A 15830-nucleotide genomic window follows, 5' to 3' on the forward strand; every position below is an offset into this window, starting at 1 on the left:
TCCTCTTATAGCAATAAAACAATTTCCTTTAAGGATTTATAAAGTATTCTGATTCTTATATCATCAACAACAAATATCATCAAAACACTTTTTTTTCACAGTTCAATTGTCCAGTGACGTCTCACTTAAAATTATCATCAATACATGTGCAGCTTGTTGTGTCTGTCTGACCCGAAATGTGATTGTAACAATGAGGGTGTTATTAGTGTTTCAATATACTCCATGGCACATCAGCTGAGTAGGCAGTTGCCGGACAATTGTAAAATCAGTGTAGGTGTGTGCCAGTGTTAATCAGCAGCTTCCGTTTTACACTGTAACAATGGACGGTGACCCTTTGTCACCCGCCTCTCCATAATCTACGTCAGAGGATAACTTGTTGACCTGGCAATTTCACTCATTAGGTATGGGCCCACATCTTCCTGTCTGCATTGTTCTGTAAAAGCAGGCTTCAAATGGGCTTTCAAATTAGTATGGTAATCATAAATCAGCCATAGAGGGAGGAGGGAAAAAAGACTGATTTTATTTAACTCCACTTACCTGCAAACATGGCCAACTGTGGACAGTGGAAACAAATGAATACAGTTTCAGTTTGTAAAAAAAATAATTAAAAAATGCCGCAGTATTAGTGGCTTTATGCTGTTTTTGTCACTCAGATGTCAAGCCCATACATTAACCAAATTGACTGTAATTTAACTTTGTCTGGTGGAACCTGGGGTTTGTTATTATGGTCCAGCTTATCTCAGACACTGAACAGATGTGGCCTTCGGAGAGATGTGTTGGAAAATAGTGACTCATTTGTTTGCGGAGTCTTCCAAACGAAGCCCACAGTTCTCCTCCTACGCCTTACGGGGGATTCTGTTTTCCAAGCGCATAGGTGTTTACTTGCTGTGACAAGTTTGAAAGGTAGAATCCAAATGACAAATTAGATTTGACTCATATGTAAACAATAGCTTGTGATTCTTCCGGGTTAACTGAGTTCAGGCCAGCCCCACTTACGACCCACGAGTCAGCATTTATAAGACATGCTTATTCTGTCTGGTCTACATCACAAGATTAAGAAGTGTTTATGCAAGAAGTGCTGGCAGCTGTAATAAACACACTCAAAAGCAGTCAGACCCTCTTCTACCTCTGATGTGAATATTACATTGTAATGTCCAATAAATGACACATCATTCCCATGGAACCTCCATTGAGGAAGAGGCTCTTGTAGCATGGCCTCTCTGTCCTACGCTTTTGCATATGAGCTGAATGTCCAAAGTGGGCAAGCAGAAAATGTAGCGGCATAGTAAATTGCCTGTTTAAAGATTAACTAAATCTAAGATCTTTGCGTTCACCAACATGTTGCACAAATAAATGCAACTCAAAGCACACGTGCAAACCAAATGTAACTTGTTGACATGGCAAAAACACATGGATACGTTTCTGTTATGCTGCAGGGAGGTCGTCCACTTCCCGTCCCTGCATCTGGAGAAGCAGGAAGCAATATCGCTGACAACTTGTGTGCAGACATCTGCAGATTTTCTAACAGAAGCAGCTGGTGCAAATCTCACCTTGACCTAGCAGAAACCCTTGTTACCTTCCCTGCAAAACAATGTCAGCAACCTCATAAGGCACATCCAAATCAGTCAAAGCAGCCTAAGGGCAGCAATAGAGTAAAGTCTTTTGGAAATTTGGATTCTACATAATATTGAAAACTGGATCTAGGTCAACTTATACTAACTATACTATATAGGTTGAGATAAACTGATATGAAGAGAGGTTACAAAGTCATCCAAAGCTGGAAAAAGGGGGAAGAGCAGGAAAAGATGTTGTGGAGCTCAACCGTTAATATGCTGTGCTTTTGCCCCCTGCTGGTCTGCATAGTGAAGACACATTTATTTCATTTTCAAATTATAATTCTTAAAAAACAGAACAAGATAAAACGGTGACTGTACATAACTGTTAACCACAGTCATGATCTGGTATGACCAAACCTAACCTGAGGAAGTTCCGTTTTGATATTTGCTCACGAGCAACACGAATGGAAGTATAGAAACATTTCAGACAAACACATAAGCTGAAATTGTGAATTATGAAATTGCACAAATAATATACTGTATGCATTCTAAAGTTGAAGTGTTAGGTTTATTGACAAAAAAAAACAAAAAAATAAAACAAAACAACAACAACAACAGAAAATTGCCTGCAAAATTGAATTGAATACCATGTTACAAGTTTGCTGAGTAAAATAATTGCATTATTTATTTTAAAAAGCTCAGCATATCCCGAAATAATTGATTTCAATTTCAAAATGCAATTACTTTAAAGATATTGAAGGCTAGTATATAGGTAAATAGCTAATAGCAGAGTATGGGAAATTGATATCTTAGGACAGAACGATACAACTTATGGGCATCCCATCGTTTCCATTTAAAGGAAACCGAGCCAAATTGAGACGTTCCTGCCTAAAAACAAAAATACTGATAAAATTGAGCTCCAGAAGTGCAATACGCGGTATTGGGGAGAACGGGGAAGCGGCTGGGTTTATCATGAGAGCATTCAAGGAATGTTCTAGCAAGCAGCGTCTCTGTGAGGAGATGTCAGCCGGGTCAACGGCGCAATATCGATACAGGATTTTTGATTTACATCCGTATTTTTATTTTTCATTTGTGTATCTTTTGTTTTCACGCCGTGGGTTTGCCGTTTCTAAATGATTAGTCTGATCCACAGTGGTTTCGTTTGAACGGCGTCACGACTAGCACGGTCACCTGGAGCTGTGATTGGCTCAGAGCTGTGATCCGGGTACTCCGCTACCACCAGCCCATTAGCTAAAGGTACCAATATGGCGGAGGTAAGAGGGAAAACAGGGGAGAAGCAATCGATCTTAAATCGATATTTTTAAAATTTGTGTGCGGTATTTTCCATTTCTATCCTATCGATTGGAGAAACAATACGTTTTTCCTTCTGTGTAGCGTGTTTCGTGTCATAATTGTCATTTTTATTCATCTTAAATAGGCTTGAATGTGTGGACGGATCCTTCACTGCCAGGCCTCTGCGCCTTCGTTCCCTCAGCTGCTTCGGTGTAGCGGCTGTGTAAATTGATACGTAAATTTAACGTTAGCTTGCTGGTAAAAAGGAAATAACACACCACATCGCGTTGAATGGAGTGGAAATGTGTTTTTTTCTCTCAGTTTAGACGAAATTGGCGACGTTTATATTAAAAGTATCGCCAAACTGCATCGATTGCGGTAGCTCGCAAACGAAATTAGTGTTTACATTTTTCGATGCATAACGTTAACATCAGGCGCTGAGTTAGCCGGGTAGCTAACTGTTACTGGAGCCGATATTGCATAAAACGCGCTGTCCTCTTTAACAGACGCCTCTGTTTGTACGTCGATGGGCTCGGAAACATTTTATTCACAGTCAAAAGCTAAAATCTCACGTTTTTCCTCGGTGTGCAAAGCGGCTAGCGTTGTATTGGCCAACCTCTGCCAGGTAACGTTAGCGGCAAATACATCTTTCCTGCAAACTATTTTTTCCGCGACCATATTACAGCCCAATAGATGCGTTTTTTTCCTCACTCTGTCCGATTTTAGTGCTCGCGAATAAATGTTGAAGCTGTTTCATTATTATTGCTCTAATTTGTGCTCTGGTTTTAATCTTTTTCAGGCTTCCCTAGGGAGTTCAAGTCCAGGTAATTAAAATTTTCACTGCAAATTAAGAAATTATTTTTGCATAACATCAATATAATGATTTAATTGTATAATTGGTTTTATTTTACATGGTTGTGCAATGCTTAAATGTGGTATATTGACATGATTTGTTGGTCTTTCTAGTCTTTCTGGAGTAAATAGAACTTCATGCATGACATTTATGTTTCTTTATTCTTTTTTTTTCTCTCTCCCTCAGTTGGCTCTTTATCATCAGAGGATCATGACTTTGACCCAACAGCAGAAATGTTAGTTCATGAGTATGATGATGAGAGGACTCTGGAGGAGGAAGAGTCTCTAGAAGGCGGAGGGAATTTCAGCTCTGAAATTGCAGATCTGGAAAAGGTAAATTAATTAAAATGCATTTACCCACATTTTTTTCCCGATTATATTAAAAAGTCAAAACTGCTTGGACAGTTGTGTGACAGTTGTTTGGCGAGAGGGATTTTTAATATTTATGATTTTGCATGTCTGTAATTGATTCATGAGGCTTTGTTGTGTCTCAACTAGACAAAAAACTAGTGTCTTTCAGCTGTTTTCTCTTGTTACAACGATTATACAATGTTTACAGATATCCTTTTACCGCTATGACTTGTTCTATTTAAAGTAAAATTTATGTTCACTGGAAAAAAGATGTAGGAGCGTCCTAATATGTTTGCAGCTTATAAATAAATAAATATAAATAAACAATTTAGCAGAACATGTGTTGTTGGTAATGAAATGAAATAATGAAAATGTACACCATATGTTTTGCCTTTTGTTTTTCAGGAAGGGAACATGCCTTTGGAGGAACTGTTGGCCATCTATCGCTATGAAGCCTCAGCAGGCTCCAGTATAGACAGCTCCTCTGGAGACCTGACTGATGAGCTGCCAGACATGACTTTGGATAAGGTAAATACCTGCTGTTATGTGATATTTACACTGTTATTGAAAAGGTTTCCAAAAAACAATTAGACTTATTAATGTGTCCAAAATAGATACTCTGCCGTTGAGATGTAGGTTCTGCCAGAATGTGCAGTGATTATTGTTATGATTATTTCATCTCTAGGAGGAAATAGCTAAAGACCTACTATCTGGGGATTACGAGGAGGAGACACAGTCTTCAGCTGATGATCTGACCCCCTCAGTTACCTCCCACGAGGCCACTGATTTCTTCCCAAGAACACTTCGATGTAAGTGAAGGTTCAATATCGAACATTCCCACACCTTTGTTTATTTATTACTAGTTTATTTAAATCTTTCAGAGTGTTTTTGTTTGTTTGTTTTATAATACATTCATTTTCTTGAATCATTTTTTTTATTTTTTAACGCATCTAATTGCAGTCAAATGAAATTATTTACACCTCACAGAATGTATTCAGAGCATATTTTATTTTTGCTTAAGCAACTCTTAAGATCCATCATAATTCATTACTGGAGCCTAATTTTCAAATTGATCAATTATTTGTTAACAGATCTTTCCATGATGTTATGGTGAAGTTCTGGATTAAATAGGGAATTCATTTTTTTGTCATTATTTATTTGCAGCTAATGCTATCTCTGATGGTGATAAAGAGTCAGAGTGTGATGAAGATGGCCCAAGTCCAGAAGACTCAAGAAAGGTGAATTATATATTGTGTTTTTAAACACATAAAGATGGGTTAAAGTATAAACGTCATGTGTTATATTTGATCGATCAGATTTGAACGCGTTGTGAATTGTATATTGTTTGATTTTTTTAAAAACAGGAAATAATGGTGGGAACAGAATATCAAGCAGAGGTTCCTTCTGGCCTCTGTCACTACAAAGATGGAGAGAAAGGTGACTGCTGCGTTTTTGTTTTCATCATACAAACTCCCAAATGTTCTTTAATACGGCTGCTTATTATGTTGATGTCCGTTCTCTGAAGACAAAATAATGTACACAGTGTGACTAACACGTCATGTGCTTTGTGCAGTGTATGAAGATGAAGACGAGTTATTATGGAGCCCAGGTATATTGTCAGAAAACAAGGTTAGGAGTTTCCTGTCTGAAGTATTGTCCCGGACAGCAGATGAAAAGACGGGATGCGACAAACCAGGGATGCACGTTCGAGACAATGAGCAGGTCAGTCGTAGCTTCATACACAACTATCATTTCATGTTGGAATTCATGATTACTTTTTGTCATTTTTCACTGAGTATCTGCGTGTACGGAAAAAAACAAAATACTGTTTCTCATTGATGAAAGTCAGTGTTTTAACAGATAATTAACTTTCATTTGTCACATGTCGTGTAATTCCACAGGTCATTTCTGAATTTTTTAGCTTTATTGTTTTTAAGGTAGTTGTGATGTATTTTGTCCAGTATTGTAGATTTAACCATTACAATCTTTCTATGTAGGCTTTGCATGAGCTTGTCAAATACAACTACAACACCCGTGAAGCACTAGAAAGATACTGCAGCCATGTGAAGTCGTCAAAAGGTAAGCAAACGGATGACATGCAAAGACAGCTTATAGTTTTTTTTGGAAAACATCTAAATTGTGAATTTGGTGAATAATTTGTTACACGTTAATCGCTACCACACAGCAAACTAAACACAATTGCTTTTGTATGATGAAGTGGATTTGTTGAAGTAGATTGTCCATGATCTCAGAAAAGGAACTTCAATGAGTGAAGCAAGTGCCGACCTCCATCTAAGCCAAATAATTTGTGTGGTTGGCAGTTGGACAGTCGATTACAAAACGTTATGTTAAATTAGCCACAAGGTGTTTTTCTTTTTTCCATGATAAATTGTCTTTGTGTTATCAGTAAAGTCCACAGAAATGGCACAAAATAGTGCTTTTTGGGATTTGTGAGTTGAGCGTAAGTAGACGGATGAAGCAGGAAGTAGAAGAAGTAAACACACTGGAAAAAAAGACACACTGTCGACTAACGTTTGCGTGGTGCTTGCTGCAGAGCGAGTCACACTCACAAGTGCACAAGTATAAGAGTGAATAACTGACCTCGCTTGAAGCTATCGCACTATTAATGAAGTAGTCCTTTTCTTTTTCCATTCTCTGTTTATACTGGAAATCCCTTGCTAATATATGTGGAGAAAATTCAAAAGTGTAGGAATATTTTTGTCTTTCTTTTTATGACCTTTGCATCTAAATCTTTGTCATTTTATGGTATACGTTAGTAAAACCTTTTGTGTACGTATGATCCACTTGTTTGGGGGAATCATCATTGTAAGAATGGATTTTTTTCCTATTTCAGAAAAATCACCTCCGTGGTCAGAAGAGGAATGCAAGAACTTTGAACATGCTCTACAGATGTATGACAAGAATTTTCACCTCATACAGAAACACAAAGTGAGTCTTACTCCATGACGTCTTGCATACGTTTCCATAAAAGATGTAAAAAGCTGGAAGTTTCTCATCTCTTGTATCGCCTTTTTTCCCCGTCTCAGGTCACAACACGAACAGTAGCAGAATGTGTGGCATTTTACTACATGTGGAAAAAGTCGGAGCGCTTTGACTTCTTTGTGCAGCAGAATCGGTTTGGGAAGAAAAAGTACAGCAGCTATCCCGGCGTAACGTAAGTGGCACAAAAATGTACCGTGTGTGGTTGCTTAGATTTTCATTTTTGCTGACGTTTTGATTGAAAGCGGCCTGAGAAGTTGACTAACCCTCTGACGCGCTCCTGTGTATTCAGTGACCTGATGGACAGGCTGGTGGATGAAGCAGAGGGGCTGGCAGTAGACAGCTCCTCCTCGGTGTGTTCAGGAGCTGGTGGAGGAGGAAGGCTGGAGAGCACCACAGAACAGCAGCTCAGCTTACTCAACTCCATCACTGCCAGTGACCTCACAGGTTAGCAATGGGACTTACAATATAGACTTACTCAACAACTATATTATTTTCAGGGCTTAAAGTATTCTGGCTCTGTGCTGGTGTGTGGAATTTGACTGCAGTTAATTTAAAAAAAATGAGGGAGAGATCAAAGTTTAGACAAAAAAACTTGTTAATGTGGAATATTGTCAGGTTTGAGTAGTGAATCTAGTTCGCCTACGAGTGAAATGAGACTAACGTAGCCGTCCCTCTCAACCAAAATAACATCACTAGCCAGAAGCATGGAGGGGGTGGTTCTTGGAAATCTTGGTTGAGAACCAGCTGTAGCTTATGCCGCATTCAAGTTGGGGGAGAAAGGAGCTCTGAGTTGTCAAACTTGGAAATTACTGCTTCCAAAATAAAAAAATAAATAGCTGCTGTACATATTTTAGCGGTCAGAAAACGATGACAATATGCCAAACTAATTTTTTTTCTCCTCTGTAGCGTCAACACTGTGATATCGGATGATAATTTCCAAGTTGGATTTTTGAATTCTCATTTCTGAGTTTTCATGAATGCATCATCCAAATGGTTGCAGATCCCCATAGACATGTTTATAGCCCAGTACAAAAAAAAATCACTTTCAGTAGTTTATTTCTCTGTTAATCGCAACTGTACGGGAGGTTTAAAATTCTGCGTAATTAAGGGCGTTCCAGCTTTGAATGACTGTCAGTAGCCTGAGCGGGTGGGTCTCAACGTTCAGGCTGCTTTAGCTCCGCCCGGACACGACCCCCATGTCCATATTTGGAGTATCAGAGTATGGGCAGAGTAAAGCTCATCCAACATCAGGCTTCATTTTCAAGGTTCAGAATCCAATGTGTGACATCACGATGGGTTTGTCCATAGTATGTACAGTCAGTGGTATGGAGACTTAAAAATAAGTGGCGTTGGACCACACAGCCCTCAGGATTTTAATAGTTTTTTTACTTTAAGTCCTGTATTTTGGATTTCCTTGTGCCTCACATCTTTCTCACCCATGCTTGCAGCATGTTTTTGGCCCTTCTCTCGTACTGCTTCCAGTTGTTCGGCCTTAACCGAAGTTCCTGTCTCCTTGCAGCTTTGAGCAACACTGTAGCCACAGTATGCAGCCCTGCAGAGGTTGGTTGCCTGGATTCCTACAGCTTTCCCCCGCTGGAAAGCCTCCATCGCGGATCCCTGAACCACGAGGAATCCCTCGGGTTCCCTTCGAACGGCACGGACCCCGACTGCCTCAACATGCTCGACGCCGGCTTCTACCACTCGGACCTGGGCCAGCTAGGAGGAGTGTGCGTCAACAAGGACTGCGAGCGACCCTCCAAGAGACTCAAGATGGCGCTGCCTGACTCCTTTATTAATGACGTGTCCGTCGGTAACCTTGGGGTGGACTTTGAAGCGCGACGGACAACAACGCATCACCACCGAATCACCGGCGCCAAAATGGCCGTCTCCGTCACAGACTTTGGGAGCTTGGCCGGCAGCGGTGAGCCCAACGGGTTCCTGGGAGCACACGCACGGCACCACACACAGCACACTGCAGCACTTCAGTCAGAGTGATCTTCCTCATCTTGTCCCCTGTTCTTCCCTTTTGAAACCCCTTTTCCTGCCTGTACATAAGACTGACCTCACTGGAAAATCCAATTTGTTTAAATTCTATTATATATATATATATATATATAAATATACATATCTATATATATGTATATGAATATACTTTTGTTTTCATTTTTGTGTAATATGACATCAGTGATGTCTATCATATAGAACTAAAATCTTGATTTCTCTCAAGAGTTTATATAGCCATTTATTTTATTTTTGTGTTCTGGTCTTGAGATGTGTAACGTCCATGTACAGTGGGGCCCAGAGGCTGCAGTAGGAGAGTTGTGTATCTTCCTCCCTCACATCTACACACAACATCTTCAGAGCTACAGTATGTTATCCTGCCATTCTTTTCAGCTGCCAAAAAAAGGCTTTTTCTTATTTTTCTTTTTTTTTTTTTTTTTTGCCTGTTGGTATTTAGTTGGCTGTCTTTGTTGATTGAAGTGGTACTTCGTTTTTTTCTTCTTTTTTTTTTTTTTAAAAAATAGTGTTTGGTTTACAGGTACGTTACAGTAACCAGACTGGTGCAGATGGTTTTAGTTGATCCCGAATACACCTGGGTACATATCGTACGAAGAGCAACACTAGGAGATCAACTTGGAGACCGGGAAGAGTCGTGGCTTTAGCTGCTAAGTTCCTCCAGTTTAGTTTTCTTATTTCTCTCCTGTGGAAGTCGGTAGTTTGCTTTTGTTCAAAGTGGCCAAACTGGAACACGAGAATGTTTTCAACAGTTCACTTTCTATCCTTTGTAGTCAAATTACAGGCCTTTTTTTTTTTTTTTTGTTCGTATACAGGTGGTTAAAGACTACCTGTGGCATAATGGGAGTCATCTCGCTTTATAGGAAGAGATCTGCAAAATATATGACAGCAATATTGAAATACAAATATGTTGCTCGGGTTAAAAGCCATTGAAACACAGACACAGTAACGCAAGACTTTATTGCATTATCTTGTACCTTTCTTAGATTTCATTTAATCCTTTCAATTCATGCTTCCACTCATGTTACCCGTAGGCGAGTTGTATACGTTTTTTGTTATCGTAAAATATGTTTCTAAATCAAGTAACCCCATTTTCAGACCACTAGCGAGCTTGGGTAACCCTTCTAGCAGTATTATTATCTTTATTTAAAGCTTCTCTGGTTTTTGTATCGAACCTCTGCCTAGCCTGTACTGACTACAGATGCCTTTTGAAATCTGGTCGACAATTTCTAGTAGCCGAAATGGAAGCGTTTCCGCTTGACTGAAGTCCATAATTGTGAATTGTAAAATGTTTAGCGAGTCGGCGTCGGTTGATTGGATGCAGTAGTAGTGTTTACTTAATTTATCTATGCATTGTGCTATGAATATTTAGTTTGTTTCAGGGGTACATCATGTTTGTCATGTCCACAGAGCTACTATTTCACCATTGCGTGTTTGTGCGCGTGTGTACAGACAGGATTCACGCCTATTGCCCATTATTAAGTTTGATCAAGTAATTTCGTTTCCAAGCCCAACATCTGAGAGAATATTCACGTCTGCGTTTCATGTAAATAATTAGCAAATAGCCTTTAAAAAGTCTATTAACTGACCTCTTACACTTGTGAATCTGTGTTCATACAAAGGTTTTAATTTGATTCCTTGTCAGAAAGGCAATAATTTGTAGATATGTACAGATTTTTTTTTTTTTTTTTTTTTTCTTCCTTTCTTGCATTTTACTGGTTGACTGGGTGTATTTTCATTTCTTTTTCGGTTTGGAAAGTCACGATACCCAGACGCCGGGGTCACAGCTGAAACCCACGCATGCCAGCTGTGCCTGTTTCTCAAGTGTACCACTGAAAACGGCTTTACCTGAAGACGTATTGATGTTACTCAATGTTGCAATTTTTGCATCTGAAACTTGCAGCCATGTGTAAAAGACACTCATCTTTTCTTTCCTTGGAGAAAAAAAATTTAATCTTTTTACATGTTGTCGTCTATATTTGTCTTGATGGTAAAGGGATGGCTGCTGCTCTAAGTATGTGGAGAGCCAGTTTCTCTTTAAATGCAATGTGCATAATGCAGTAGGTCCTCCAAGCTCTTCTAGCTTTAGCAGTGCAGTGATATTTATTTCACCTGTGGTTTGTACAAAGACTCAGAAAAACTGTCAGAATGTAAAGGCCATTAAGTAGTAGAAGTAGGTTTTTTTTTTTCACCACCCTGTGAACTCTCGAAAATGTGATATTTTATTGATATCTCTGGTATGAGACTTGTGTGTGCAAGAAAGCACTAAACAAATTTATTTTATATTTTGTATTGTGTTTTGAAGTTTAAAAAAGACAAAAAAAAAAAATACAGCAGCAGTTGTGGTTTTGGAAAAAGAAAACTCCAGTCCTTTGATGAAAACACCTTTGTGAATAAAAAAAACAACCTACAAAACTTAAAAATGTATATCCAGAAATATAGACAATCAAAAACTTCACTATGAGAAATGTTCAAGAAGCTATCTTTATTGTTTATAAGAATTGTACATAAACATTGAGTTGTTTTTTTTTTTTTCTTTTGTTAAACATTATTTTGTATTTTCTGTTGTACTTTAATACCTTGTGTACAGATCCAGAAATAAAGCTCTGGAAAAGGTTCAGAGATAATTGCATGCTCTTTATCGTATGGACGGATTGTGCTTTCGTATCGAGTTGTTTTATGAAAAGACTAGGGTCCAAAGTGATGACGGGACTAAATCGTTCTTAACCTTGGAAACGGCAACGGTCTCGGCTCAGGATCCATTTAGTTGTTTGTCCTGGGGCTTCCTCCCTCAGACTCTCGGCCTGATGACGCAGTCCATTAAAGCTGCTGCTTATATGTAACGGCGTGCCCTTCCTGTCTCTAAGTGGACGCGGTCAGTAAGTCTGAATGTCGTGGGGATTTCACTCAATTTTTCAGATATGCGTTGCTGGATATTACAGATCTGTGCCTCAGAGACACAATCAGATCTCAAAGATTTTGTCAGAAAAAGCTGCTCTAGTGTCAGGATGTTTGGAAGATATGTGGCTCGTAAAGATGCGTTGAATATTTTACCTCTATGCTCTGGTTCTCCCATTGGAGGGACCGGACTCGTGCTAGTCTCCTAAATTGTGCCTCCTTGTTACTTAAGCCTGCGCTTTCTTTAGGTCTTAATCCACGCTAATATAATGCACAACAATGAAACATGAGTTGAGCCAGTTTGACATGGTCCAAAGTTAATAAGTGGATCTTGAGCCGAGATTTGTTTCCATGTGGGTTCTCTTACAGGAATAACAAAAAAACACCACACCACTGAACTGGTCGTTTATTACCTCTGTCTATTCAGAGGGATGGGTAAAGTCAGAAAGTCCTCAGCCAGAGTCACCTCCACCCCACTGTCCTGTAGCGCTCCCTCCGCCTGCCTCTTGAGCTCCGACACGTCGTCCTCGTCCCCCTCCTTCAGCAGGGAGCTCGGCTTGTACCGCTGACTGAAGTGGTACAGCACCAGCCTCCGGGCGCAGCAAGCCCGAGCCACTGCCGCCGCCATCTCCGGCGTGCTGTGTCCGTGATCCACCGCTTTCTCGCGGTGCTCGTCCCCGAGCGTGGCCTCGTGAACCAGAACGTCCGCTCCCTTGCACAACTTCAGCGCTCCGTCCCCGAGCACCGAGCTGCAGTCCCCGAAGACGCACACTTTCCTCCCCGGGATGGCTTCTTCCAGCACCTCACTGGGCTGAACCACGCGGCCGCTTTCGAGAGTGACAGACTGTCCAGCTTTGAGACGTCCATAGAGAGGCCCTGGTTTCAGACCTGAGAGACACAAAAAGGTGTTTGCACTTGATGAAATTTCATTTAAGGATTCTGTGATTAGGAAGGAAAAGAAAATATAAAAAGAATAAAAAAAAGAAATGATTGAGGGCATATATATTTTTTAATACCTAGCTGCTTCAGTAGCTCTGTTTTTAATCTTCCAGGTCGGTCATGCTCCTGAACACAAAACCCAAAAGAGGGGATGCGGTGAAACAGCCTGAAGGCTTTGACGACAAACTTCTTGTCTTCAAAGAGCACGTAACAGTCGCTGGAGACGTCCAGGGAGATCGTCCTGCCCGGCTGCTCCTGTGGATGGAGAGGGCCGCGCTCTGCTGTCAACTAGAGCAGACACAGAATGTAGACACGTTAGTAAAAAGAAAAACGTACATTCTGCTGTAGCCATGTTTAAATGCCCAAAATCTGTTAACACGTAAAAGACTGACGTTTTGCTACAATGGAAAACCGACTACGTACCTCCAGGCTGAGCTGTCCCTCTTCTGGACTCTGGTCAGACGTGGGCTCCAGTTCATGCACTGCAGGAACACACAACCGTATCATTAAGAGAATTCAACAGAATTAAACAAAAGAAAAAACAATTAGACAATGTCTCGGTGCCATAGACACTGAAGGCATACAGGTAGAACCTAATGTTGGAAGAAAATATAGACTTGAGTTAGACTTCAGTTCTGCAAAACGTCGCTTTGTTGTAAAGACTATGTGTATATTTAGGTCATTTTCTGTCTCATGAAATGTCTAATCACCAGAAAACAAATGGTATAAAAGCAGCAACAAAAATAACTATCTAGACTTGCATGCTGCTTTACGTGCATTCATACATGGATGCCATGCAATGTAGTATTAACAATAATAATAACCTAAAGTAATGGGCCTACTGTAAGGTGAGCCATTTTTTTGTCTGCTAGATAACTATTAATTTTCTGGAGATAAATCACCCTGGGGAATGATGGGAAAACGTATCAATAATACGCATGAATGCATGGCCCTTTAGGGCTTCCGTAGAAGTAACTGCAGTGTGCACAGCTGAAATTTGTTGAGGTGATTTCGCACCCAATCTATCGTCAGGCAGCAGGTTTGTAGGCTGGAGGTAGCAGTCGTGCATTCATTCGCAGCCATGTTCTGTGCATAGAGAGCGTGACTAGTATCATGCGTGTTGTGTCTTCAATCTCCCAGGTGCGTGGAGACGTTTTGGACCTGCCTGCGTAAGGGAAGAGCAGCTGCGATCCCGTGAGGCCAAGTGTCACCCTGAGGAAGTGCCGGAGGCCCCGGGGCCCGTAGATGTCCACGCAGTTCAGGCTCTGCTGGGGGTCGGAGTTGGTGTTGAGACTCACGGTGCAAAGGAGACCTGGCAAGCCGAACAGGTGATCCCCGTGCAAGTGGGAAATGAAAACCTTGGTGATGCGACCTACAAGGAGAATGTGGAAAGAGCATGGGGATATTCTCAGTCCAATCCAGGAAATGGGTTATCTAAAAAAAACAACAAACCAAAACAGGGCGACTGGACTTGTTGGATTCTTTCTGAAGACTATTCACCACTCCAACAAGTGGCTTCTTACCCACCTGTTATTAGAGGGTGTTGTTTAACTAGTGGTTCTTCAAAGTGCACAAACCATTTCATGTGTGAACACGTCTAATAGAAAATCTAAAATTATCCCGACATTTAAAGGATTTTCCAATTTAGAAAGGCAAGCAAGGATAGATGGACAGAAGTTTTCAAGAACCATCATGGACGTGTTTTAGTCTGTTTCAGAAACACCCAAAGCGGGGACAGACTGTGCGAGGAGCTGGACTTGTCTCACCTGCTCTGAGCTGGCTTTTCATTAGTTGGGTCTGGGTTCCCTCTCCGCAGTCGAAGAGCCAACACTCCCCTTCGGTCCGCAGCACCAGAGCCGAGGCACCGCGGTGAGGAGACGGGTAAGCCGAGCCGGTTCCGAGGAAGGTCACGTCCATAGACATCCTCCCAGAGCCAGAAATAAAACCGTATACAACTTGCTATAACACTGCAGGAAAGATGTCATGCTCCCTCAGTAAACACTGTCACACGCTGATGACGTAAGATAAGCGACGGCGCTGCGTTCAGGGTTAAGTAATTTGTGGTACATTTAACGTCTACACTAGTAGCAAAAATCATTTTTACTGATTCATTTTGCCAAGTAATTGTGTAGAGATATATATATATTTTGTAGTGGTTCAGTTAAATAGAAACTTATTTAACTTATTGTGTAAAAAAGAAAATAAATGCCTATTTCCACCAGCTGTTTTTAGGTTTTATTCTATTTTTTTCAATAGTAATTAAATAATTCAGTATTATGCCAAGAATTGCATTCACTTGACAAAACAAATAATAGAAAAAAACACTGGATGATTCCAGTCAACAACAATGACAACATTTAGACACATGCACCTGCATTTAATGTTTAAATATAATTTATTTTAAATACAAATATTGAAAACTTAAATGTTAATGTTAATTAAAACTCAAATAAATTATGGCATTTATTTGTTCTAACCAAAGGTAGTACTTCATCAGGGGTATAGTAAAACTAATGAAAAAGTGGTGAAAAGTAACAGGTGATGATATGTAAGTTACTTATGGAGTTTCATTCATGGGTTAATGTACTTAATGCAATTTAATTACAAATGAACTTAAAAATAATCAGGTTAAAAACTCATAATATTTGTTTCTTCCATTTATTGTTCACTCTGTAATGTTGGTAAACGAGTCAGTTTACTTATTGAAGAAGGTCACTTCTATTTATCAACAGGAAACAAGGTTTCTTTTAGTTGATGAGAATGAAAACTATGCAGAAAGAAATAAAGTGATAAATATACAAGACAGAAACACAAATAATGCAGCAAACATAGTTATCAGTGTTTTTTTTATTTTATTTTACTGTCAATTTGCTTAAAACATAGTTGAGTAACAACAAAATAAATGCCCCTTTTCATCAGCAG

General features: G+C 40.0%; 2 protein-coding genes across 2 annotated transcripts; one reads left to right on the forward strand and one right to left on the reverse strand.

Annotated features, from left to right (window-relative positions):
- Positions 1-2740: 2740 nt before the first annotated feature.
- On the forward strand, positions 2741-11698 carry mier3b (mesoderm induction early response 1, family member 3 b). The gene is made up of 13 exons (XM_047591076.1): positions 2741-2830; positions 3649-3673; positions 3889-4034; positions 4458-4580; positions 4738-4861; positions 5217-5290; positions 5417-5489; positions 5626-5774; positions 6050-6131; positions 6907-7001; positions 7100-7227; positions 7345-7499; positions 8575-11698. Exons 1-13 carry the CDS (start codon positions 2822-2824, stop codon positions 9048-9050), a joined length of 1659 nt encoding a protein of 552 aa, XP_047447032.1. The 5' UTR covers positions 2741-2821; the 3' UTR covers positions 9051-11698.
- On the reverse strand, positions 10771-14934 carry elac1 (elaC ribonuclease Z 1). The gene is made up of 5 exons (XM_047591077.1): positions 14675-14934; positions 14074-14280; positions 13332-13390; positions 12986-13196; positions 10771-12857 (listed from the first exon to the last, which is right to left on the reverse strand). The coding sequence occupies exons 1-5, from the start codon at positions 14829-14831 to the stop codon at positions 12379-12381; spliced, it is 1113 nt and encodes a 370-aa protein (XP_047447033.1). The 5' UTR covers positions 14832-14934; the 3' UTR covers positions 10771-12378.
- Positions 14935-15830: the final 896 nt, after the last annotated feature.

Source organism: Mugil cephalus, chromosome 8 (genome assembly GCF_022458985.1).
Source record: "Mugil cephalus isolate CIBA_MC_2020 chromosome 8, CIBA_Mcephalus_1.1, whole genome shotgun sequence".
Lineage (NCBI taxonomy): Eukaryota > Metazoa > Chordata > Actinopteri > Mugiliformes > Mugilidae > Mugil > Mugil cephalus.